This window comes from Rhipicephalus microplus, chromosome 8 (genome assembly GCF_043290135.1).
Source record: "Rhipicephalus microplus isolate Deutch F79 chromosome 8, USDA_Rmic, whole genome shotgun sequence".
Lineage (NCBI taxonomy): Eukaryota > Metazoa > Arthropoda > Arachnida > Ixodida > Ixodidae > Rhipicephalus > Rhipicephalus microplus.
The window spans coordinates 95,353,918-95,377,728 of record NC_134707.1 but is presented as its reverse complement, the minus strand read 5'-3'; the positions used below and the strand labels follow the sequence as shown (position 1 = coordinate 95,377,728).

Genomic DNA, 23,811 nt, shown 5'->3' with positions numbered 1-23,811 from the left:
TTGTGGCTCTATGCGGCGACTAGACGGGAACATTGTGCAACGTATGCAGTATAGCAAAGGCGGCACGGCGTCAAGCCGAGGCGACGCGTGCTGCGTCTGCCACGGACGCGAACGTCTGTGCGCTGAGCATAGCTGGGCAGCTAGGTCATAGGCTCGGTGGCTCGGTGCAAAATATTGAGAATCGTTCGCTGGGCCTCGCATGCTTCACGACGCGTTTCCCGAAGGCTCGGAACACGAATGATTCTTGGTGTGCCGGAGGCAAATCTGGACTAGCCAAGTGGCCATCATCTTCGTTTCTTCGCTAGCCTTGTGCCACTAGTGCTAGCTGCCCACAAATTTTTTTGACGTTTCCAATATAATTTTACCGCACAAATTTCAACTACGATTTTTCTTCCCAATGTACTGTGCTGATACGGCGTACGCACGAAGGTACTCTAAAGTTTCCAGGTCACGATACCATTGCATTACAAGGGCTAGCGGCTTGGAAACTTCTGAAGATCTTTGTACGTGGTCTTGACGTATATCTTTGTGCGTCAGAGTTCTATGGGTCAGAGATGTATCACTGGTTTTGTATTGTGCATCGATTAGCTAATCATTCAAAGGGGTTTGCTGGTACACTTCTGACGTGCACATATCTTTTTCGTAATTTGACAGCGAAGCATCCACTTACTAACATTTTCAGACCGCGCTGACGCCATGCCGTCCGGCGGTCCAAGCTACGGCAGCTACTGCTGTGTATCGTGGTGCTTCAACAATGGCAGAACCCACAAGAAGCCTGGGACGAGTTTCTTCCGCGTACCACGGGACGGCAGGTGTGTTGAAGCTTTTGTATGGTTTGCACGTCTGTAGGCTTACTGTTCGTACTTGCTAAGTGAGGGTAACAATAAAAAATCACTATTCAAGCACTTCCCCTTTCAGCTGATAGTTCATTGCCAATGCAGGATGAAAGCATGGATGCAGTATGCTGGACGCGATGATCTCCTGAGTAAGCCGGCCAGCCTATTGTACGCAACGTACAGGGTTTGTAGCGACCATTTTACTGCTCAAAGTTTCATGGACCCTGGGCACACAAGGCTTACAAGAATGGCTGTTCCCAGTGTGCAACCAGCTGCACCATGTAAGTGATTGACTGAAACTCAAATATGTGCATAGCAGCCACTTGTATTGAATCAGTGGCGATAGTTAACCGTGAAGATCTTTGTAGCCGATGGAGAAACCTCACTACAGAAGTAACACTTGGAAAGTCTTAAATTCTGTGAATTGTGGGCTATTACCTTCCTAACAGCAGCTTTACATTTCTGTCATTTTTTGATGCTCTGGACCTGCGCAACTTGTTTTGAAAGACTTTAAAGGGCTATTTTACGTTATCTTCAAGCCTGAGTGCACATGTACGTATACCTTTCATCAGTGAAAGCTGCCACTGTTGATAATTCCAAAAATCACAAATTACTTGTTTCCTAGTTGGTTTCTTCTCTTTTCTTCCACGTTCGACCAATTTATGCGTTTGAAAGAGCTGTTTAAGTTTCCCCATGCTACAAGCTTTGTAACTTGTACCAACTGCACATATATGCAGGTTCTCTGAGCGTCGCTTCAAGTAGTGACTGTGACATGGCTGCAGAAGCTGCACTGCAAGGTGCGGATGAGCTTCAGTTTGTGTTATTTTAAGCCTCTTACTGACACGTTGTCGTAATTTCATTTCTTCAGGACCTGCGGTAGAGGCTTCAAAAAGCGGCTCCCACACATTGAGGTGCCCCGATGAACAGGGTGCGTTCAGTGTCGCGATTTCTTTTACCCAAATTGACTGTTGACCAAACCTCTGCAGGTGGCAGCTCCGTTGTAGCTGGTGAAAGAATTTCTGCTGATTTCGTCTTGCCGGAGAAAACCTTAACCAGTCATTCAGCTGTCACAAAAGGAACTTGTGTGACCGGTAAGTTGTATGTTCACTTCAACACCAGAGTGGATTGATATAGAGACTTCCGCAGGCCGCTTGCAAGATTGTTCCGACAGCACTGTCCGAGGCACTGAACAAGCTTCACAAGACCCTCCAGAAGACGTCTCCGCCAACAGCTCCACGCCTGAGTGCCCTAGAGAAAATGTTGACTATGCTTTTATTGCAGCAGTTTTTAATGTGCTATTTTATGTTTAGGACATTCTGAGGAAACTATCCTCAAAAGGACACTACGTGTGCACTTACAAAATGTAAGGGTGAGCTTTCAGTGATTTTCATTTTTTTTTGGTGCATTGTCAACATTGTGAATGGTTTGTTTTTAGGTAGTGGAATCGAAAGCTTTGTACCACAGAAAGTTGTGCACCTTGAGTCTGAAAGAGCGAGGAAAGTGCTCGTATGGGGTTAGTTGTTCTTCGCTTTTACATCAATTTTTTTGTTTATTGCAGTGCGTTCCTGTGTGCCAGCGACAATGTCTCCATCAATGAAGTACAAGCAAACCATTAAACATCTGCAAGCCAAAGTAGCAGCACAGCGGAAAACTATCAAAAGACTGCAGAGACAGCCTCACCAAGCACCGTCATCGACTTCGAAGGCCCTTGAAGTTATCCGACCGCACGTCACCGAGGAGGTTTTTAAACTTCTTTCTGCACATGTTCGCTTGAGGCCCAAATGCAAGGGCAAGCGGTTTCCCGTGTGGTTCAAGAAATTCGCTCTTCACTTAAACTTCCGAGGTCCGCGAGCATACCGATTTCTGGCTCCATATTTTTCTTTGCCCTCCCGGCGTTCATTAAGGAGGTGGCTAGCTAATGTAAAGATGACTCCAGGCATAATTCCAGGAATCCTTTCTTCCATTGCAACAAATACTCAAGCTTGGAATGAACGGGACCGAGTGTGCGCTTTAGTTTTCGACGAAATAGCACTCAAAAAGAATTTGTACTATGATGCTGCAAGAGACGTTGTCCAGGGTTTTACAGATGATGGCACTCATCGCACTTCAACCATCGCTGATCGAGCACTGGTTTTTCTTCTTGTTGGCGTTTCAAGAAAGTGGGTTCAACCGGTTGCTTTTACTATAGGGCACACATCAACACCATCATCTGTTATGCATAACTTGCTGGTGTCACTCATTTTGGAGCTTAGGAGCATTAATATTGCAGTGAAAGCAGTCATTTGTGACCAGGGCAGTTCAAATGTGAGTCTCGCTAACCAACTAAGAGTGACTGTAGCAAAGCCTTTTTTTGAAGTTAATGGTGAGCGGGTATATTACATTTTTGATGTTCCGCATTTAATTAAAACAACGCGCAATAATGTCCAAGCACACAAGTTATACATTGGGGATGACATCGTTAATTGGTCGCACATTGTGAGTCTTTACCAATCCTCACATGAGTTGCGGTTGCGATTGGCTCCAAAGTTGACTGAACGGCACGTTCATCAGAAACCTTTTTCTAATATGAAGGTCAGCAGAGCAACTCAGGTCCTCAGTGCATCAGTTTCGATTGCTATCACGGCAAGGGTGTATGCGAATGTGCTGCCTGCCTCGGCCATCACTACAGCTCAATTTTGTGATTGTATGGACAGGATTTTCGATGCCTTGAACAGCTCGAGTAAAAAAAGAACTTCGCAAAAGCTGCGGCATGCATGCATAAAAAATGATTCAGAGCTGATTGACTTCCTCCGAGGCCAGCTTCCCTGGATTGCATCATGGCAGTTTGCTGGCAGACGTCAGCCACAAACCATCGTAGGTTGGCAAATTACAATTCAGGCAATTTGTCAACTTTGGGACGACCTCTCCAAAAATTACAATTTTGAATACCTGTTAACACGCAGGCTTCAACAGGATCCTCTGGAGAACATATTTGGCCACATTAGGCAAAAACAGGGTTGCAACACCAACCCCAATGTAGCACAATTTATTTGTGGCCTGAAGCACATCTGCATAAGAAAACTCTTCAAGCTGTCAGAATACGGAAATGTCGAGGATGATGAATGTGACCTCCTCCAGGAGCAGCTCTTGCCATTCTCCCTCACCAGTGCGTCTCTTGTGGATAATGAGGAGTGTGCACAGCCACAGCCTGACGACTTTCCCGCTCTAGACGATCTCTCTGAACTTGCGACAAACATTCACTCCCATATTATCGATGACTCCGCTGCATATTATGTAGCTGGTTTTCTCATCAAACACTTCCTTCGGAATGCATGTGACGGTTGCAGTTGCCCACAGTTACTGAAAGACGACAGTGAGACGCTTAAGGGTACCCACCAGTATTTCACAATGCTCAAAGCATACCACGTCCCCAGCAAACTTTTTGGGAATCTCACTGTGCCATCAGAAGCAGCTTTTGCATACGTAGAACAACTTGAATCTCACTTTCTTGCCATAATTGAGGCCACTGCACATCACCTGAAAGTGTGCGATGTTTTGTATCACCATCTGTCAAGTGTTGGCGATTTTCATTTCTGCTCTGCTGGGTGTCGCACGAAGTTTCTGAAAATGTTTTGCCGGGTTCGTTTATGTTGGCATGTGCGTTTTGTGAACCGAAACTTAGATAGGGTTAGGTTCCAGTCTTCAATCTCGGGCATACAGCTTGACAAGTTCAAAGGTTAGCAATTAGCGGCGGGTTTACACTAAAGTATTCGAGTTGAGCCGAATCCTGCAACAGCTTTGTTATGTTATTACTTCGTTACAGCAGATTTCATTATGGTCTTATATGCTTATATTCAGCTCAACTGGACTAGCCACTCCTTCGTTGCATACATTGTTTAGGTTACCCGCTATGAGGAGTAGGGACACTGTGTATTCGCTCGAAGTGATTTGCATAACCTTAAAATGAATGTTGGGTATCCTGTCTGTATTTTTGTAGCAAATGTGGGCAAACTGTACACTTTACTGTGGCTCACTCTGTCACTGTGTATGCTTTATCTCTCCAGCTCAAGTAATATATCGATAACAAAACCGCTTGTTGAAATGTCTTCGAGCGGGTAAGGAACACAGTATGAAGTGGGCACGGTTCACGTTATCACGCTTTTCGTATTTTAGCTTCTCATCAACCTCCTCATCTCGCCCATCAAAATTTTCAAAAGAATACCCAAACTTGTAGCGTTTGATGGGGCTGCGGACGCTGCCATTTTATTTTTATATAGCTTGTGAGTGATAACGTACGATGTAGAGCCTTTGTGAAAATTAATGAGCCAAAGTGGTTTCCTTCTGCTATTTATTAGCCCTGTAATATTGCTCTCGTAGCACCAATTAAAGTCCACAATTCTGGATAAAGTGATGACTACAATCTATTTTAGCTCGCAAGCATCACAGCAACACCCAGACGCAAATCACTTGGGATCTTAAGTTTTTGATGAAGGCGACGTATAACAAAAGCCACAAGACCTGCCAGTGTTGTAGCATAAAGTTTGTCTTTCACGTAGTGAGCAAGCTGCAAAGCCCTACCTTTCTGAGGACAAGCAGGCATCAAGTCTGCTTTTTTTCATTTTGAACTAGCTGTTCTTAAAAGAGCACAGCCAGCACGCTGCACCTTTGCCTTTCTGCTATATTGTGTTGTGTGGTTTCTGTGCGCTTTTTTTTCTATGCATTATTTTGGTTAAGTCCAGGCGTGATTCGCGACTTCATTGCTGTGTATATGTCACTTCTTCATCAGCATTGTGCGCTGTGTTTTTGCCATAGATCCTTACCCACTGGCCCGGTGTGTCATACTTCACCAGCTTCTCGGCTTCTGCCAACTCTAGCGATGTGTGCGTTGTCTGTGTTCTCTATGTATTTGTTACAATATTTGTTACAATTTATTTGTAAGGCGAGATGCATTTGTTGTCTACCTTTGTCATATTGTGCTTTTTATATTCTCATACTCTACCTTGCCTTTGAATAAAACATTGCGGATGCTCTGTTTCTTTGACTGATATATACATTGATCACTTGTTCCAAAAGAAAAACACAAGCGCGATGAATAAAACCGTAGTGAATTATCATTACCTGCATCTGTTTTTATTATAACTTAATCGAAATAAACATTACGTCACGACCGATTCGCACGAACCACTGAACAAAACAAAACAGGGAATCGCTAAATCCAAACGACCTACAAAAACTATCCATTTGGGCGATGAATAGTGGTCTGAAATCATAAACTTTCGTCATAGCCAAACGTCGGTTATGCAAAGTAATTCAAAATTTGTGTGAAACCGAAACCGGAAGCGCACGCCACTTGCTCTCACCAACCACTAGGTGTGCTAGGGTCGATTGGGCCGCTGGGGTCTACGGGAGTGTCCACTCTTAACCTTTATTTCTCTATGCCTGTACCTTGGGAAGTCGTCGGCGCCCTTGATGAAATATTTCTTGTGATTGGTGGAATTGTTAATCTATTCTCCCCTATTCTCTCTGAGAAAAGGTTCGAGTGATATTATGGAACTTGTGTTCGCAATGAAATGTAGTAGAACCTATTATACAGGTAGTCAGAAACTGAGGTCAATGAGGAAGCTAAAGAAGCTGAGCACCACAACATGAGGGATAACACACCATTGTGATATGTAAAGACTATTGAGTTAATGAACCGACACAAAGGGTCTCTTGGGCAATCACCTAAGAAGAATTGAAAACGTAAGCCATCTTCTTTTTCTTCTATGTCGATGCACAGTTGTACCCCCCTCCCCCCCACTCAGGACACGTGTGTTTGTGAAGAGAGTTATTTCAACTGCATTTCCGAGCTGAGGAAGTTATTTTCGGTGTGTTCCTAAGCATATGCATAGCTGTGGGGTAGAACACCTGCTAGCCACGCAAATGGCCTGAGCTCAATCCTCACTCGGACCCGGAAATTCATTACTTATTTTATTCACATATGTCTCGATTTTTCAATCATGGACAAGAGGATTAATCACTTACAACCAACGATCCCGACGCCGGAATTTCCGTTCAACGAGCTCTTCAATACTACCGCATTATTATTCGCAAGCCCGTTGACGCTTCCGACAGCTCACACCATGGCCGTGTATAGAGCACATGACGAGTGACATTACACATATCTTAAGGGCAGAGGGTAGGCCCATATCTCCCATGTATTCTAAGGCTTCAGTAGCATGCATTTTTTTCTTTACTGCATGTAAAGCGTTTAGGTTTGTTTCATTTTGTGCATTAGCATATTCTTGCAGTGGAACTAAATGATGATAATCTATCAATTGTTGATATTTTTCACATTTGTTTAGCGAAGCATGTACGTTTTGTCATTACCTCATTATAGTTCGGTAGCTTCGTATTGATGTTTGGTTTATTTGAAGAAGAATTGATCTTCTGTCTTAAATTGGAAGTATTTCTTAGCGAACTGCAGGCTATCTGTCTCGCCGCCTACGCCTGGATGCTATGCCTCCTGATCGCCTTCTTGACTTGGGGTAGACCAAAATTAGCATGTCTTATCCTTCCATTAAAAGCATGGAAGGATAAGACAGTTTTGAGAATATATGTGGCTGATCATGATATGAATAACGGGACAATCATGTCACGTACATCGTCTAAACCTTTCTTCAAGACACATGTGGCCCATACCTGTTATCATGGGTCGCGGTAGACAGGCAATGCGAGAAAGGTGATTGACAGTTTTTATCTACCTAGGAATGGCGAGAACAAACATTGCTGATTCTTTGGGGCATTCAAACATTCTACCATAGTACCACACCAGGTCTCGCAAACAGTTTTAGAAAAAAGCCCTGTGTAGCCATAATGCCAGTGCAGTGTCAATTGGGATGCTTGCTACCTAATTATATAAACCTAAATATTACCCATGTATTCTAATGATGCAGGTGTCATGTCGAGTTAACATCATTTGGAGTTAGGCGCCATCCTCTAAAATTGGTTTAGGTGGCACTAGCCAGGACTACTGTCCTCGCATGCATAAGGGATACATATCAGTTAACCCCTTCTGATGTTGGTAATATCCACATTGCTGTTGGAATTGTTACGGAACTCTTAACTGGTTATATAAAACACATGTGACTGTGTGTGCGTACAACACTTGTGCATATCTTTAGCATCATTTTGACTTGATTGCTTTCAATATGGTGCACTCTGCCAAGCTGATGCAGCGCCAATGCACTCTCGTGTGCTGTCGCAATCTGTCGCTGACGTATTTCCTCTTGTTGTTCGGTGCCCAGAATTGGCAGCGGTTTGGACTGTACGTGGCACAGTTCCTTGAGTTTACAGGCCTCATATAGTGTATTTATCTTTAACTTGCCCCAGGCGTGTGCAACGTCAGTAGGCGTCAGCAGGTCCAAGTTCTGGATGCCAGTCCTATTAATAAAATGAAAGGAACCACAAACAACACTCAAGATAGCTTCTGCTACATTGCAGTGCTGCGAAATAGGTTACTTGGGAAGCACGTGTCGAGCATATTTTGCATAGTCACACGTAAAGGTTTACTGGTTAGTAACCTTTGATGTTGGCTCATTTTCTGAGACATGCCTTTTACACAAATATCTTGAGCATTTTGTTGTGCACGTCAATGTTCCCGGTTTTGAGAATTTATTTTGCTCTGTATCAATGAGTCTTTAGCAGTGAATCTGGCATAAACCAAACAGCATAAAGAGACCATAGTGAACCATAAAATTACTTTTTCACTCATTTGTAACTTCAGCTACTAATACAAATTATTGGTGTGCAGTCAGTTTTGAGCTACTTGATTGAGGAGAGGCAAATTGAAAGAAAAATGCTGCGAAAGGTTTTCACACAAATATCTTTGGTGGTGCAGCTTGTGGTACTACCATCAGAGATTACGAACAATTTCTGTTGAGACAGTAGCCCCATTGGTTCATACTAGAGGCACCAGAAGCATCAGTGCATTTGAATTCTGACTGCTGCGGCATTAAAAGCCATAAGCCGAAAGCGTCGAAGGGAAAATTAGAACCACCTCTAATATTTGTTTGTTTCTGAGTTTTGGACACCATGGATTCGAATAGTGTGAGAAGGCGAGTTGCTGTAAGAGGCAATATTTGTGATAGCGACAGATCAGTATCATCATTTGATAGTGAGTGCAAATTTTTGCATGCCTTTTTGTAACCTGTTTGATTATGACCTTGTGAGTACGTGCACTTGCAAATGTCTGTATCATTAATATATATTGTAGGGTGATGATAAATAAAAGCTGAAGTTGGCGCCTGTTCGTGTTCATTCTTTCCAAGTCTCTGCCGAATTTATAAGCACATACCAGTTTTACCTTCAAGTGTGAACCTAAGCGGCCAGCTACAAGTTTCATCACTGTTGAAAACATTGATGGAAGTTTAGATCACGTTGTTTTGCTATCTGTATGCTTGGCTGGTGTTTTATAATATTGAATAAAATGAGAAAACTGCTCCTTGCAAGTTCACATGTAGCAACATTGCAATCATATGTTCGCAACGCTCAGAGTTTCCCGCCTTGCAGGAGCAGTGGCCCTGCAGAAGAAAGTAGGTTATGCACATAAGCCACCTTTGAGAACATGGTAACACTTCTTCCAAATAAAGATTGCACTACTGCGTTAGTCACCTAGGCTCAGAAAGGAAAGCTGCTTCCAGATGGCGGATGGAAACTGTCAAACTTGGTCCACGATATCCTCACAGGCACCATAACCACCCAAATTTTACCTAAAAATGCTTTAATTGGGTCAGTTATAAAAGCATAAAATCCGCAAACTGTATTTAGGTATTCCTACTGCTGCCGTTTTGTTTACAACAAAAAATTTGGTTGCTTTGTGTAACGTTTCACTATTTAAGAGCGCCATAATTATAGTGGGCTAAAATTCAGTTAAGAACACTGCTTGATCACTTGCATCATACACACATTTTATCGCCGCTGTGCATAGATTTTGAGTGTTTGATAGTTTGGCAAAAATACAATAAAATTTTGAAGTACAGAAGTACAGCTCGCAATGCAGGAAAAAATGGCAAGGTACAGCCTGTTTCGTTCTCAACGGAATACCAGGAGCGCAATACAATAAGTTTTCATCGTGACGTACACCCATTAATGCTTGGGTTTTGGCTATTCGCGGCGCTTTTTTTCTAACCCACGTAGGTCGTACGATAGTGCTTTTAACCCCACCCCAAGCATCTTGCTTTGTTGTCGTTGCTGAGGCAGGCGAAACAGAATAAGCAAATTTCATGGGTGGCACGCTGAAGCACACGTCCTTCACCTCGCAGGCTCATTGCATACGAACGTAACAGGGTCCGCAGCTCTGCGCCATCGCTAGCTACCTAATTTTTATCCTATATTGTGCACTGACTACCTTCGACCATAATCCAATTTGCAAACAAGAACAGCGTACTTTTTCTGGCCTACTCCAAAAATGCACATAGCCATATCGTCGTTTTTATAAATACTGTGCGGTAAGATAAGCGCGTATGCACTTAATGTTCGTGACGGCACGATGTCGAGCACGTACGCATTACTTATTGAACATTCTAGTCATCGATATTTACATAGGGTATGTGACGGTTCGGTGTAGACATATGCGCAGCCACTGTGACCACATAAAGCTCACGTAGTACGTACCTTGACGCGACTGTCCACGTCGAAAACAAGCTCCAGCTCATGAGGCTTCCCTCGAACATGGGACGTTTGCAGGCAGAGTCCTTGAATGGCAACGGCGTCAATGTTTCGTGCTTTGACGCCACAACAAATAAGGTGGCCGGCGTTCAAAACCTCTTCTCCCTCGATGGGACACCGAATCCTTTTTTCAGAAGCTTCAACGTGTGCCATAATATTCGCTAGTGATAGCTGCTTTCTAAAAGGCAGCGGCATTTTACAGTCGTTCAGAATCAACTCTGACAGAGACTACAAAAGGCCGGCCTGCTACGACACGCTACGTGCTGTGAGGAACAAGTTGATCATCTCTCGGTTCTCCATCTTGAATCGCCATGCGCGCCACCTATAGTTCGTGTGCATTGCGAATAGCGCAGTTTAAATAACACCCCGCTCGTTTTCGCTAAACGTGTGCCAACACGATCGAGGTGGCCGTAACAAGTAAGAAGATTGTTACAAACAACTCTTAAAGTTGTGTCGTTTGATGCAAGTTCTATGCAGTCAGATGCAAACTTCAATCTGAAGTTTTTAAAACTATGTCGTTGCGGCTGAATAGAAACAACCACCTTAGTTTTGCCGTGTTCAGTTTTGGAGAATTAACAAAGCTCCGTTCGCCCAGGCATTTCAGTACAGTATTAGAGATGACCGAGAGAGTGTTTATAGCTTTATCTCAAGGAAATGCTAGTTTCAGCTGCAAAAGTTATAAAGTTAGCGTCGTTATCAACATTTGTTTTATCAAAGATATGCATGTTGAGTATACTCTATGTATATGTTGAGCTAGCATATTGGGGCCCCCATACTATAGTATGGGGGCCCCAATATGCTAGCTCGCGGTACTCCTGGAAGTATTTCTTTCACTGTATATTGTTTTGACATGATGACAGGGCATCGGTTTCTGTACTTTGGATACCAAACTATTACCGTTAAAAATGTTAAGAAATTCATATACCGCATTTTTTAATAACCAACTGTGCAACCAGCTGTCATGCAAGCTGTTTTCATGGAACCGGGCTTCATGCAACCAGCTGTCGCTCTACGGTACCAAAATCGTTACATATGCCATGCTTCTCAGCGAATACACATATTGACATTCTTTCTTCGACTTGAAAAATACAATGGCTGTTGTATATTGTAAATATTAACATAAATTTTAACTACAATGGTAACCCTCATAATGAAAAATTTGCCTGACGTTGCACGTGACGTGCCACCAAATCAAGCCCACTTGCTCACGTAATCGAAATATTTTTATTTTGGCTGTTTTAGTTTTGTGACAATAAAAAGGAAGATGACTTGTATTTTATTATTAACCTACTCTGCCTAAATTACGACAACTCTTAGACTTGAGGCCACAAGACACACTGAAGAGATGTTGGCACCACCTTAAAATATATTTATCTTTAACAATATTTCTTTAGGTCTGACTGGGCCTACACAGTTCTCTGTCGGTGTAATTGAACTGCGCAATTTATGATAGTGTCCCTTGCTCTGTACTGCTACTTCGCGTAAGATTTTGAGCCATTGAGACGAAATATAGCAATAAAAGCCACGTAGGCACGTGAAGTCCTTTTAACGTAAGGAGTTGGGCTTCAGCGCAAAATTGATGAATGCAAATTTGAGATATCTTTTCAAGCCCTTAATTTAGTACCACATAACTACTTGCAGTGCTGTTATTTAGGAATATTGTTCTTTGTTAATACCTCGTGTGCTGTTTTATTCTAGCTCCCTTTCATCGCTTTAATACATGCATTATACGCAAATGTATGTGTGAAAATGCATTATTAAGGGCGAAGCAACTTAAGACTGCACAATATGTCTTCGTTCCTAAGCAGCCGCACGGCGTCTACAGCACACGTCTAAACCGATACATCTGTGAACATACAGAAATTTTCGGAAGGCTGGTAAATAGAATAAACAAAATACAAGACCTCAACAGCGAAAGAACAGCGACATTCAACCATTAACCAATCGAAGCATATGACAGAACGAAAAGATAAGTAGAGCAAAATAAAATGCTGTTAACGAGAACCAAATGGAAGGTCGTGATTCATGATCGGTTGCACACTACCTTGCCCCATCGTCAACATTCACTTCGTGAGTATGCGTGGATTTCTATTTGTCGTCCTTTGAGTATCGAGGCCCACTGGAAGGCCTAATGCTCTCCCATTGTAGAGTACCAAGTACTCGAAATCATTCACCAGTTTTTTTTTCTGAACACATTTTTGTGGACATGTTGTTATTTAGGGACGGCTTACGGCTCTCCCATAATTGAGTACCAAGTACTCAAAGTCACTAAACGTTTTTTTTCTAAACACATTTTCGTGTACAGTTATATGTCCTCAACAATCGACGACGTTGATCACGTACTTTAAGCTGAATTATATTTCTGGTTCCATGAGCTTGTACTTTCTGACCGTCTGTTGGAAGATATACCAGCTGCTGGAGTCCTTTTCGGAGTGAATTTGGCCATGGGCAGTGAGCACGTTGATGTAGAAGATGTAATCGCAGTACTTGTCCGGTGAGTACATATCTGCAAAACTCGCTTCTTGCCGACGGTTTAGATAATGGCCTTCAATGCGGGCAGGTAATAGAAAAGAGAAGATGGCTGCCCTGGGTATGCATTTATACTTGCCTAGTTACACATATAGCAGTATCGTGCGATGTCGCACGTGTGGTCAATTGCAAGCTGATGCACACATGCACGACTGCTTTCCATTGTGAAACACAATAAAAAAGGACAGATGAGAAGGTCAAAAGAACATTTTTAGTGTGACATGTATTAGGTGTCTTTTATACATGTGCAAAACTGTAGAACTGTTTTCGGGAATTCTCCCAATAACCTTTACCGAATAGTACCAGTTCATTTGAACTACGGAGCGCAATCCTTCGAAGCAGTCATTATGCGAACTACAAAATAAATATTGATTGACAATACGATTGTTTCATAATTTTTCAACATTTCAGTTGTTCCCCAGCAAATGTAAATAGAGAAAGATAACTTCATATGTAATCTGAAATTTTACAGCAGTCAGTGTACTGTGACTGAATTATCTTGTCTTTCACGCCGCCTTCGCTGCTTGTTAGAGTGCTCGCTTAGGCACCTAGAGGCACACAACCCCAGTACACTCGTTCAGTCAACAACCACCAGATTGCACAAACCCGTGAAGACCGTAAAGGCGGGAGTACATTCCCCGAGTCACGTGCACTACCATACAATCCCCTTAACGTGTGCTAGGGCATGGCTTGTGACCACAATAGGAGTACATAGCTAAAAACCTTGCACACAATTTCCTGATCATACTTATGAGATGAGTACATAAGAGCGTCTCTTTTGGTCAGGTTGTTCTTGCGGAGGCCTGTCGTTGAGATGTTACAAAGCACTAGCGATAAGGTGGACGGGATGTTGGTTCACGTACAATTCTGTGTTGTGTGCAGATTGGAAGAATCAAAAGGTAAAAAGGAGTCATATAGAGAGATTTTAACGAAACAACACGCTTCATTTTCTTAACCTCAGTCCATATCGATTCATTTTCTGTTAGTTTTGTCATCAATACATGACTAAACTGTAGAGCTTGCTTTGTAGATGTTGCGCCAATTGTAACGTGGAGCAGAAAACGGTCCACTTATGCATATGGTTAATTGTTTCTATATGCGCTATGCTTCTCTCAGTCAAATCAACGCTGCTCTCTCTGCGGCTGGTTTTTCTGAGCGATCCTTATATACAGGACAGATGGTGTTTGGTGTGTACCGTGAGTGTTTCTCAACAAGGCCACCTGACCGAAAAACGTACGATGTGTCTGAGTAGAAAAACTGCGCAGGAAAAACAAGTTGAGTGGTACTGGCGACATGGGCGCAGCAGCTACAGCACTCATAAGTCACTGTAATGAACAATATTATAGTACAATTTACTGGCTATTTTTCTGCGGTACATGCGCATCGGGTACGGGATGCAGGTCGCATCCAGCAGGTAGAAAGTAAGCATTCTGCATACGTTGACATGTTTTTTTTAGAGAGAACGACTTTAAAGCTCAGAGCGCTGAGAGTTCTGGTGACAAAGTCACGAGCTTTCTTGGCACGGCTTTTGAAGGCGGCTATTTCTTCCCCGCTTTTTTCAACGCAATAAGGTAACGCTTTCTCGTTGAAGTGCGTAAGAGTAACTGAAGCCAGCTGTCACGAGTAATTTCAGTACTGGCTAGCTTTTTCTGCCTTCTGATTGTGTTGGCGGATCCAGACTGTGCACAATTGCATTGAGAAAATGAAATTATGTAGTACTGCTATGTATCTCACTCATTGCTTCAAATGATTATATCTGTGCGACATTTTACGTGCAGACGAACATGAAGAATTGTCCCTTACCTGGGGTGGGTTTGGTGGTTGTTGTCATGGTAGTGGTAGTTTTAGTAGTAATTGTGCTTGTAGTGGTCGTGGTTGATGTGGTTTTAGTCATATTTATTCAACTCGTGGTGGTATTTGTTGTTGCTTTCAAGGTTGTTTTGGTGGTTTTTAAGGTTCTAATCGTTCTGGTACTTGTTATTGTGGGTGTAGTAGTCGTAGTAGCGGTCTTTGAGATAGGCGCAATCGTGGTTGCTTTAGCTGTGCTTACTGTAGTCGGGATTCTAGTGGTCATAGTGGTTGTAGTCATTGTGATCATGGTTGTTTTTTTGGGGGTTGTTGCAGCTGTAGTCGTCATGGTTGTTATAGTCGTGGATGTGGTAGTAGTTGTTGCAGTCGTTGTAATAAGCGCAATTGTGGATGATGTAGTCATGCTTGCTATAGTCAGGGTTGGTGTGGTCGTAGTCGTAGTCGACATCGTGTTTGTTGCAGTACTGGTAGTTGTTTTGGTGGTTGTTGTGGGCTTAGTTGTCATGGTTATTATCATTCTGGATGTCGTAGTAGTAGTTGCTGCACTCGTTGGGGTAAGCGCAATTGTGGTTGCTGCAGTCGTGCTTACTATAGTCGGGGTCGCTGTTGTCGTAGTAGTGGTCGACATCGTTGTAGTTGCAGTGTGGTGGTTGTTTCGATGGTTGTTGTGGGCGTAGTCAAGGTGGTTTTTATTGTTAAGGTTGTAGTAGTAGTGGTTGCAGTCGTTGAGGTAGGCGCGCTGCAGTCGTCCTCGCTATCGTCGGGGTTGCTGCAGAGGTAGTCGTTGTTGATGTGGTGGTACTGGTGGTGGTGATGGGGGTTGTTGTTTTAGTAGTTGTTGTGGTGGTTGGTATGGTGGTAGTAGTCATGCTTCTTATCGGTAGTGATGCAGTAGTGGTTGTAGTCGCTGTGGTAGGTGCCATCGTGCGTAATGTACTCTGGCTGGTTGTAGTAGGTGTTGCTGTAGTCATAGTTATGATTCTTGCAGTGGCAGCTGTTGTCGTAGTTGCCATCATTGTAGTCGCTAATGTGGGAGGACTTGTCAGTGGAAACGGGTGCGCTGCTCAAAATAATGAGAACACGTGGTTAATTCCTCTTTTTAAAAAATCGGTATCACGGGAAATCGAAACGTGTCATCTCAGAGGTGCATTCTCACTTTGCAATATACCACCACGAAGAGGAAGAATTGAACTCTACAGCAGCAAATAGCTATACCACGCGAATAGCAGCAAACAGCTCGAAACAAGTAGCGAACACCTGAAGCATAAACCACGCAAGAAAGGAGCAGAAACAAACCAGCATGGACAACCCAACTTCACAGCTCAGTACCTAAAGCACGCTGATGTAACAGAAAGAAATATGCACAAAATGAACGCACATGTACACACAAGACGAGTGCGAACATTCACTATTCGTGCTTCACCCTGCGTGAGCAGCGCGCTTCTTTCGTAAACGTGGCCGCAGCAGCGAATTAAATGCCATTCCTTCTGTGTTTAACCACCACAACTTCAAATCAAACTTGCGGTGGAAGCACAAGATGTACAAAACACCCGAATGCCCGAGAGAAACGCGAGCGCGAGTGAACCGCCACGCTAAAGAGAGAATACTGTGCGAACGTTGACCGCGTCATGTGGAGGCGCACGCGCATATGACTTTTTGAGAGCGCGCGTCCAACGCACACCCGTCGTGCCATCTCGCCATTGGTGCCGAAAACGAGCCGAAGTTGCTGGGCTCCGACAACTACCAGTTGTAAACGGTGTCTATAAATGGCTCGCCGTTAACAGGCACAGGTAGGAGAAGGCTCACCCAGTTGTGTGGTGGCTGTCGTCGCGCGCAGAGCAGTGCGGGGTACCTGGTATGACGCGCTGCTGTGGAACTTTGTCTTTTCGTTTTTTTTCTTTGCAATATGTTAGCGTATAATTGAAAACGTCATATGCGTGAGGCTAATACGTAAGTGAAGCCGTGGTTGGCGCGTCATGAAACACTTTTTTGTTAACAAGAGCAGCGTTTGTTGATTTCGCGGTTGAGAACCTAAGCATTAAGGGGCCATACCAAAAAAGTGCACCTTGAATCTCCAATGAAAGTTTACACGACCCTGCATTCTAAAGAAGCAGAGGCAGCTCTAATATTCATAGTGAAAATTTATGAATTTATTAGCAATGACACTCAAAGAATTTCAGGGGAACTCAGTGCCACACAGAAAAGATAATGATTAGTTGATTTTATGTGATACATAAACGTCATTGAAGTTTCAATTTGTACAGATCTTGTCTTCATGATAAGCCGACGTAGTGGAGTGTACTGCAGGCACTCTAGTGAACACTATTGGAGTTGAGTTTTATAGCCTAGAGGTAACATGTTTGTGTCGTTCTCACGTGGGTTCAACAGATGTTCATCCGATTGCCTGTGCGTGAACGCCAGGGTAGCTGCATGTGCGTAGTCACGGCGATTAAGAGTGGCCTGTGCAGGTCTTCACACAAGTTAAAACGTACATCTTGTGCGCAGCGTGTACAATAGGCGATGTGTGTGTATTTTGAGGTGATTCCTCAGGTGGAGGCTCTACAGGCGTCGTCCAAATATCTAAAAATGAATTGCATGCCGAAACTTCAAGGTTCAGATCACTTTGATTGCGTTTAGCATTATTTTTATGCCAATACGAGGCATCCTATAGTAGTGACAACTGCGTTCGGCCTTAGGCTGCAGAAGAGCGTAGCCATCATCGGCTTCTTAAGCTAAGCAACGACAATATGCCACCCGCCGCTGTAACCTTTTTGGCCGCGCTTAAATGAAGCAACGTTCCCACTGAAACTCGAAGCCAGCGGCAATAACAGGAAAACCTCACCATAGGTATGCCGTTTAATTTAGGTATGCCATAGGTATGCCGTTTAACCTCACCGTAGGTATGCCCTTTGCCGTTTAAGTAAGCTGGAAATCCGGCGGCGAGCTTCATAATTGGAGCACCGATTGTTTTCGTCCTGGCGGTAGTGTGCTGTATAACGTATGGATTTTCGCTTGTCTGCTAGGGTACTGACACACTACCGGATCTCATACACCGTGGCAAAGGGCCACTACTACCACACTACCATGTACATACTGACACACTACCAGATCTTATACTCCGTGGCAAAGGGCCACTACTACCACACTACCATGTACACTCTCGATTATATTGGCCTGATCATCGCTTTACACACCGTCATGTTATGGTGTGGGATTTGTTCTATCACCGATAAAAACACCGCCTACAGCATTAAGTCCCCCCTTGCGCTTTCTTCCAACTTAGTATCTATCTTTTGAGTTCTTCATTAACGTCTTCATCGCGAAACAAGAAACGCAATCAAGAGGGCTCTAGGAGTTTACGCACTACAGACATTGCGAAAACTTTCTAAACGGCGTGATACTTCACTCATCACAGATTGTATCCGTCGTTTTTAGATGCGGAGTAGCACTTTGATTGACGTGCGTAATGCCGTACGTACGTACGTCCGTACGAACGCACCGCAACGCGTTCCCCTCACCGCAGGTGTCAAGCGGTACCATGTAGGTCACGCCGCAGCTGCGCATTGACGTCCCGCTCTCCTCACAGTGTGCGCTAACGTCACACTCTCGATTGCCTGCTGCAGACCCGCTGCAGTTCCCGCAGCTGCCGCCTCGTCCGTTTGCCCACAGAACCTTCTGCTACCGCCACTCGCTACGCTACCACGATCACCGCTCGGTACACTGCCGACTCGTTGATTGAAGCGCAATAAATCTGTCGTACGCCTAACGTACGCGTTGAAACATGCCTGTACGTGCCACAAGACCTACGCCAGCCATCGCTTCAAACGAAACTTCTATCGCTCACGGCTGCACCCACGTCAGCACCGTTAAACCTTAGACACCACTCGTGCGCTGCGCTGCTGCTTCGCATCCCATCAGAGTTGCCTTTAGGAACATGGTTTCAATATTTCTCCACATATAATGATGACTTGCTTATTTCCATCGTGAAAACGCTCAAGCTTCTGGCTAAACGTAACAAGTAAGGCTTTCCCATAATTGCTGCGATGTTTATCATTTTGTATTCCGCCCCGCCACGGTGTTCTGGTGGCTGAGGTACTCGGCTGCTGACCCGTAGGTCGCGGATTCGTATCCCGGCTGTGGCGGCTGAATTTCCGATGGAGGCGGAATCGTTGCAGGCCCGTGTGCTCAGATTTGGGTACACGTTAAAAAACCCCAGGTGGTCGAAATTTCCGGAGCCCTCCACTGCGGCGCCTCTCATAATCATATTGTGGTTTTGGGACGTTAAAGCCCACATATCGATCAATCATTTTATTCCGTTGCATGTTGAATTGATTCTAAATTCAAGTGAAAAAACACAATATGCTAACATCAGCTACTATCTTGCTTAGACGGTTAGTGGCGCTTGATAGAAGAGACACTATTGAATAGTTTTCACAGTAGCTGCCTGTGTACAGGTGAATACTATGATTATTGCTCATACGTATAGTCAAATGAAACCATAGCACTTCGCTGTTTAAGCCAATTATCACGTCTGAGGAAAATTCAGGAAATGTACACCTACCTGTGAGTGCTGAAGTAGACATCCTCTGTGCCGTGACCCTTGTACGGCCTCTCGTGTACAGCTTCATTGGAACGGTTATTACGACTAATATGGTCGGTGGTGGATACTCGTATGAGGAGGCTCCACCTTGGCCACCGAGCTCCTCTGTCATGGAGACACTGGAATCATCCAAATCTTCAGGCAAACAGAAAGTTTGTGAATAATAGTGGTTGCGCAACCGACAGCGAGCACAAGAAAAGCATGAGACAAACGCTTAAAGTCAAGCGTCGGTCTGCTTAGTGTTATTTTTCGTCTTTCTCATGGTGGGCTACACCTTTAATTATATGATACTTTACGAACGACCTTGACACACCACACCGCAAACAGCATGATTGACTCGTACTCAAGACTCATGATGGCGAGTCTTCGTCCCACATTTTGATTTCTCAAATGCCACACAAAACTTTCTTGGCGTGCTTTTATGACTTATGCCTCGCTATTCACAGGGATCGCCAGACAGTTTTTTAGATGTCGCGTCGTGTCGCCACATGTCACCACACTGCCATCGTTCACAAAAAAAATAACGTCGGATACGTGGTCATCGCTTAATTCTCTCGCAAGACACTCGTTGTAACGTGAGTATACACTGCTACAACGATCGTTACCACATCAAAAACATCGTAATTGAAGGGCTAGCGGTGTACTGTATCCATGGTTAACGGTCACACTTGTGGTAAACACGTAAAAAGAATACAAGCAAACGTTAACACGAAACAACTAAACGAGGTCGACGTGGCCATGGAACACCTACTACGACGGAGACTAAGTCTGGTCTGCATACTGCGCCCTCTGCGAGTAACAAGTGGAAGAATTAAAAAAGACGTGACCTCCGAAATGACTATAGCGCGCGGCAACCGTTTGCGTTCTCGGAGGCTTCAAGAAAAAAAAAATAACTGTGTCAGTGTTCGAGAGATGGCGCAGCGTTCGGAATGCCGTGGGCATTCCATTCATGTCTTCGGGTAATTGTGTTTGCAAAAACCAGATAAGCTATAGTAACTATTCTGTTCATTAATGTGCAACCGTTGATGCACTTCCGTTTGTCTTAGCATCAGATACATTATATTTACGTGTGCGCATATCGTGGTATTGCCACAAAACGTAAAAAAAAAGTGTGAGGAAACCCACTTGTAACTTGTGCCACTAGGTAAGTCGAAATACATCGCTATATAAGCTTGTGCGCTTTCGAAGTAGGGTCTGAGTAAACCCGTCGAAGTGTGTGCCGCTGCTGTGAATGGTTGATTGTGCCCTTGTTGCACACTTGTTAGCGTGTATGTTAGCATACTTGTTGCGTACTATATGTGTACTATGCGTAGTATGTGTCCTTGTGTGCATGTGTAGCTACATGCATGCATGAGCACATATTAGGCGTCCGGTGTCAGTGAGTAATCCTGAATGGGCTGAGGCGTAAACATTCCGCATGGGAGCCGTGATGTGATAGTGGGTAATGGCAACGTACGTCCCCGTAGTCGACCTTTCTTTTTGTAGTATCGTTCAATTTCTCCAGATGGCGCCAGCTATCACCTACTTCACGGCTATGACGCTCTCACACCTCCAGCTACTTATATAACGTTGAATATATATCTACCAAAGCTGCACTACTGAGTCGGTATGGTTTCGCTGCGATCGAGTCTACGGTTTGGAGGCACATCTCGTGACCTGCAGCCCCGTAAACGCTTGGATAACGTCGATGCACTATGTGAATCTGCGAGAAATAAATACAGCAAGCCTAGCATGCACTCTTCAGGTGAGGACTCTCCAGTATCCGTGTCTTTCGGAGTGAACGTCACTTCGCTGACCGAACGAAACCTTCTTGCTCCGCCGCTCTCTTTGGCGATGTTTTCATCGCCACAAGTTCGTGTGCTTGTTTTTATAATCATTTCACTCAATATCAAGCTCAGCGAACAGTTTTTTGTAGTTTTCAGTGCCGTGTACTCCTTATCAGTCGAGAATAGTTGCATTTACTAAGCCTACTCACTTCGCCTGGGGGCAGCCATGTTGATTTTCAAAGGGAGGAATATGTTTCTCCTTGACAAATGGAGCGACGTTTCTCTATTTAAAGACGAACATTGGGGACATCGCCGTTCCTCCCTAAATGGAGAGAACGTCACTCCATTTTTTTAAGAGTGATAAGATTTTCTTCAGTGAGTGCTGCAGAGCAGAGGCTACGCAGGTTTGGTGTGTCTGCTAAGGTGAGTCGATGACTCGTCTTCTGCTGCGAGTTGCGTGCGAGTTCCGCTTGCTTTCATGCCGTATATGTTTTGTACTGTACGTACCGTTTACTGATGGGCTTGTACGGTACGGGATTTTGCTCGCCCTGCATACATTGGTGCTATTTTGTGCCAGCCGGAAAGGCTTCACGAGGTTATTTGGAGTCGCAAATTAAGAGCGCTTCTTGTTCACACCATTGCTAGTTTGTGTCATGCAAAATGTAATTCACCAACCACCCTGAGCAGTGGTGGCCGGTGGTCTTCTTGGTGACAAGTGGTGATACAATTATATAATTACTACCTTTAAAAATTTACCCCACAGCCGTAGTATAGTGGTTATTGCACTCGTTTACTATCCTGCAGGTCACGGGAAAGAATCCCAGCAGCAGAGACTGCATTTCTTATAAAGACGAAATTGTTGCAGGCTCGTTAGCTCACATTCGGATGCACGTTAAACAACGCCAGGTGGTTGAAATTTCCGGATCTCAAAACTACGGTGACGCTTTCGGGACGTTAAATGCCATTTAAATTTTTTAATTATTATTTAAACTTTTTATCTCAATTGGGTCCACCCTACCTTACATCTTTGTTACTGTTTTGTTAACAGCTCACCTGACTCTGGCGTAAAATGCAGCGTTGACTGAGCGGACTAAAAGGCTTCGCTTTATTCTAGATTACGCAAAGCGGAAGCGTGCAGACGATATTAAGTGCGTATGGTTTTATTTCAGTGTGGCTTAAAGCCACAAATAAAGCAGGCAGTACTATGTGATCCTAAATTTTTCAATGATGTTGATACACAATTACACCACCGAGTGTCGGGCATGTGATGATGCGTTCTTACCGATGGAAAACAAATTCATGATTGGCCAGGGCAAAATTTACGGTGCCATATAGATACAGCATCTGAAATGTCAACTGTACCAGCATAGTATCTAAATTAAGCAACAAATTAGGAATCTCTGCTTACATCGGTGAAGCATTATTCTAGAAGCAAGATCTTTCAGTATTTCTGTCTGTCACCTGCATTTTGGACAAGTAAAAAGCTTAGCGAGCACTCACCTGTATCATAAGTCATAAATGCCAGTAGAGTGAAAAGGATTGTCAAGGCTCACAGGAACGCGCACGAGAGGATTGCCAACATGGTTGGACTTTTGTTGGGACCCACTGCAAAGAAGTTTAGCTAGCATTTTTATATATTGCTAACTCCCGCATTCTAGACCGTCCCTTCACTGAGCAGTTGACCTTCACTCGAGAATGCCGATGGCAGAGCCACCTTTTGGCAAGAATGTTCGCCCCATGTGAGCGATAACCGGCATCTATATGTGAGAACCACTGCATCTTTTCCAGTCGAGTGATAGCACTGTGCTCGGTTTGGTGAAGTGAAGAGCAACATTCTATTCAAAGCTTCTCTCAGAAAACTGGGGTAATAAAGCCAACATTCTAGAAAAGAAGTGTGATGATTGCGGAGGATATAAAGCTGAAATTTTGGCCCCGTATCTGCATGTTCGATTGCAAAAGTCGTCGAAAGACAATAGTCTTCCGTCTGAAGAAAGTGAATACAATAAAACATTTCACGTGTTGCGCGGGAAAATCAGTCGATTACATTCGGAAGGTGCTGCGTGAGGCATGAGCGCCATCTTGCAGTAGTTTCAGAAAACGAAAGAATGGCCTCCGGTACAGCGAGCGCGCAGCATGCGCGCACAATCTTGGATGCCATATTTTGTAAATTTTAAGGTATGTGGCAGCGCCGTATTGTCTTAGCAAAACGTGAAAATCTCGCATTTTTGTACATAGATTCGCATTGTCAGTTCAGTGTAATAAATGCTACAGTTCTTAGAACTTTTTACATATGCCTTTTTAATATAAAAAACGCACCACAGAATATGGACGTGTTGAAAATGCGCCTATGCACAATATTTGCCTTTCAACTGACAATCGCACAAGTATAAACGCAGAAACCTAAGCATTAATGGTGGGCTCCGTGGATGTGGCCTTACATAAGCCATTTCAGTTGACAGATATATAAACAGACCAAAATTTTTGCATTGACATATCCGAAGAGAGACTATCAACTTTAAAATATTCTTCTCTATATATCATCTCACATGAGAAGATCATTGTCATTCGTTATAAAGAGTTTGAT

At 43.9% G+C, this 23,811-nt stretch overlaps 2 protein-coding genes across 4 annotated transcripts in view; one reads left to right on the top strand and one right to left on the bottom strand.

Annotated features, from left to right (window-relative positions):
- Window positions 1-555: 555 nt before the first annotated feature.
- Window positions 556-2,168, top strand: LOC142769272 (uncharacterized). The gene is made up of 6 exons (XM_075872368.1): window positions 556-812; window positions 942-1,117; window positions 1,574-1,633; window positions 1,705-1,764; window positions 1,823-1,927; window positions 1,983-2,168. Exons 1-6 carry the CDS (start codon window positions 697-699, stop codon window positions 2,144-2,146), a joined length of 681 nt encoding a protein of 226 aa, XP_075728483.1. The 5' UTR covers window positions 556-696; the 3' UTR covers window positions 2,147-2,168.
- Window positions 2,169-8,950: 6,782 nt separating this feature from the next.
- Window positions 8,951-23,811, bottom strand: part of LOC142769271 (uncharacterized) — a 61,331-nt gene continuing 46,470 nt past the window's right edge. For 2 of the 3 annotated variants that reach the window (XM_075872365.1, XM_075872367.1), the window contains one exon: window positions 8,951-9,376. In XM_075872365.1, the coding sequence (XP_075728480.1) occupies window positions 9,266-9,376 (111 nt within the window). In that variant the 3' untranslated portion in view covers window positions 8,951-9,265. Of the gene's footprint in view, window positions 9,377-19,323; window positions 19,597-23,811 lie in introns of those variants that run through there. The other variant, XM_075872366.1, reaches the window with a different exon arrangement.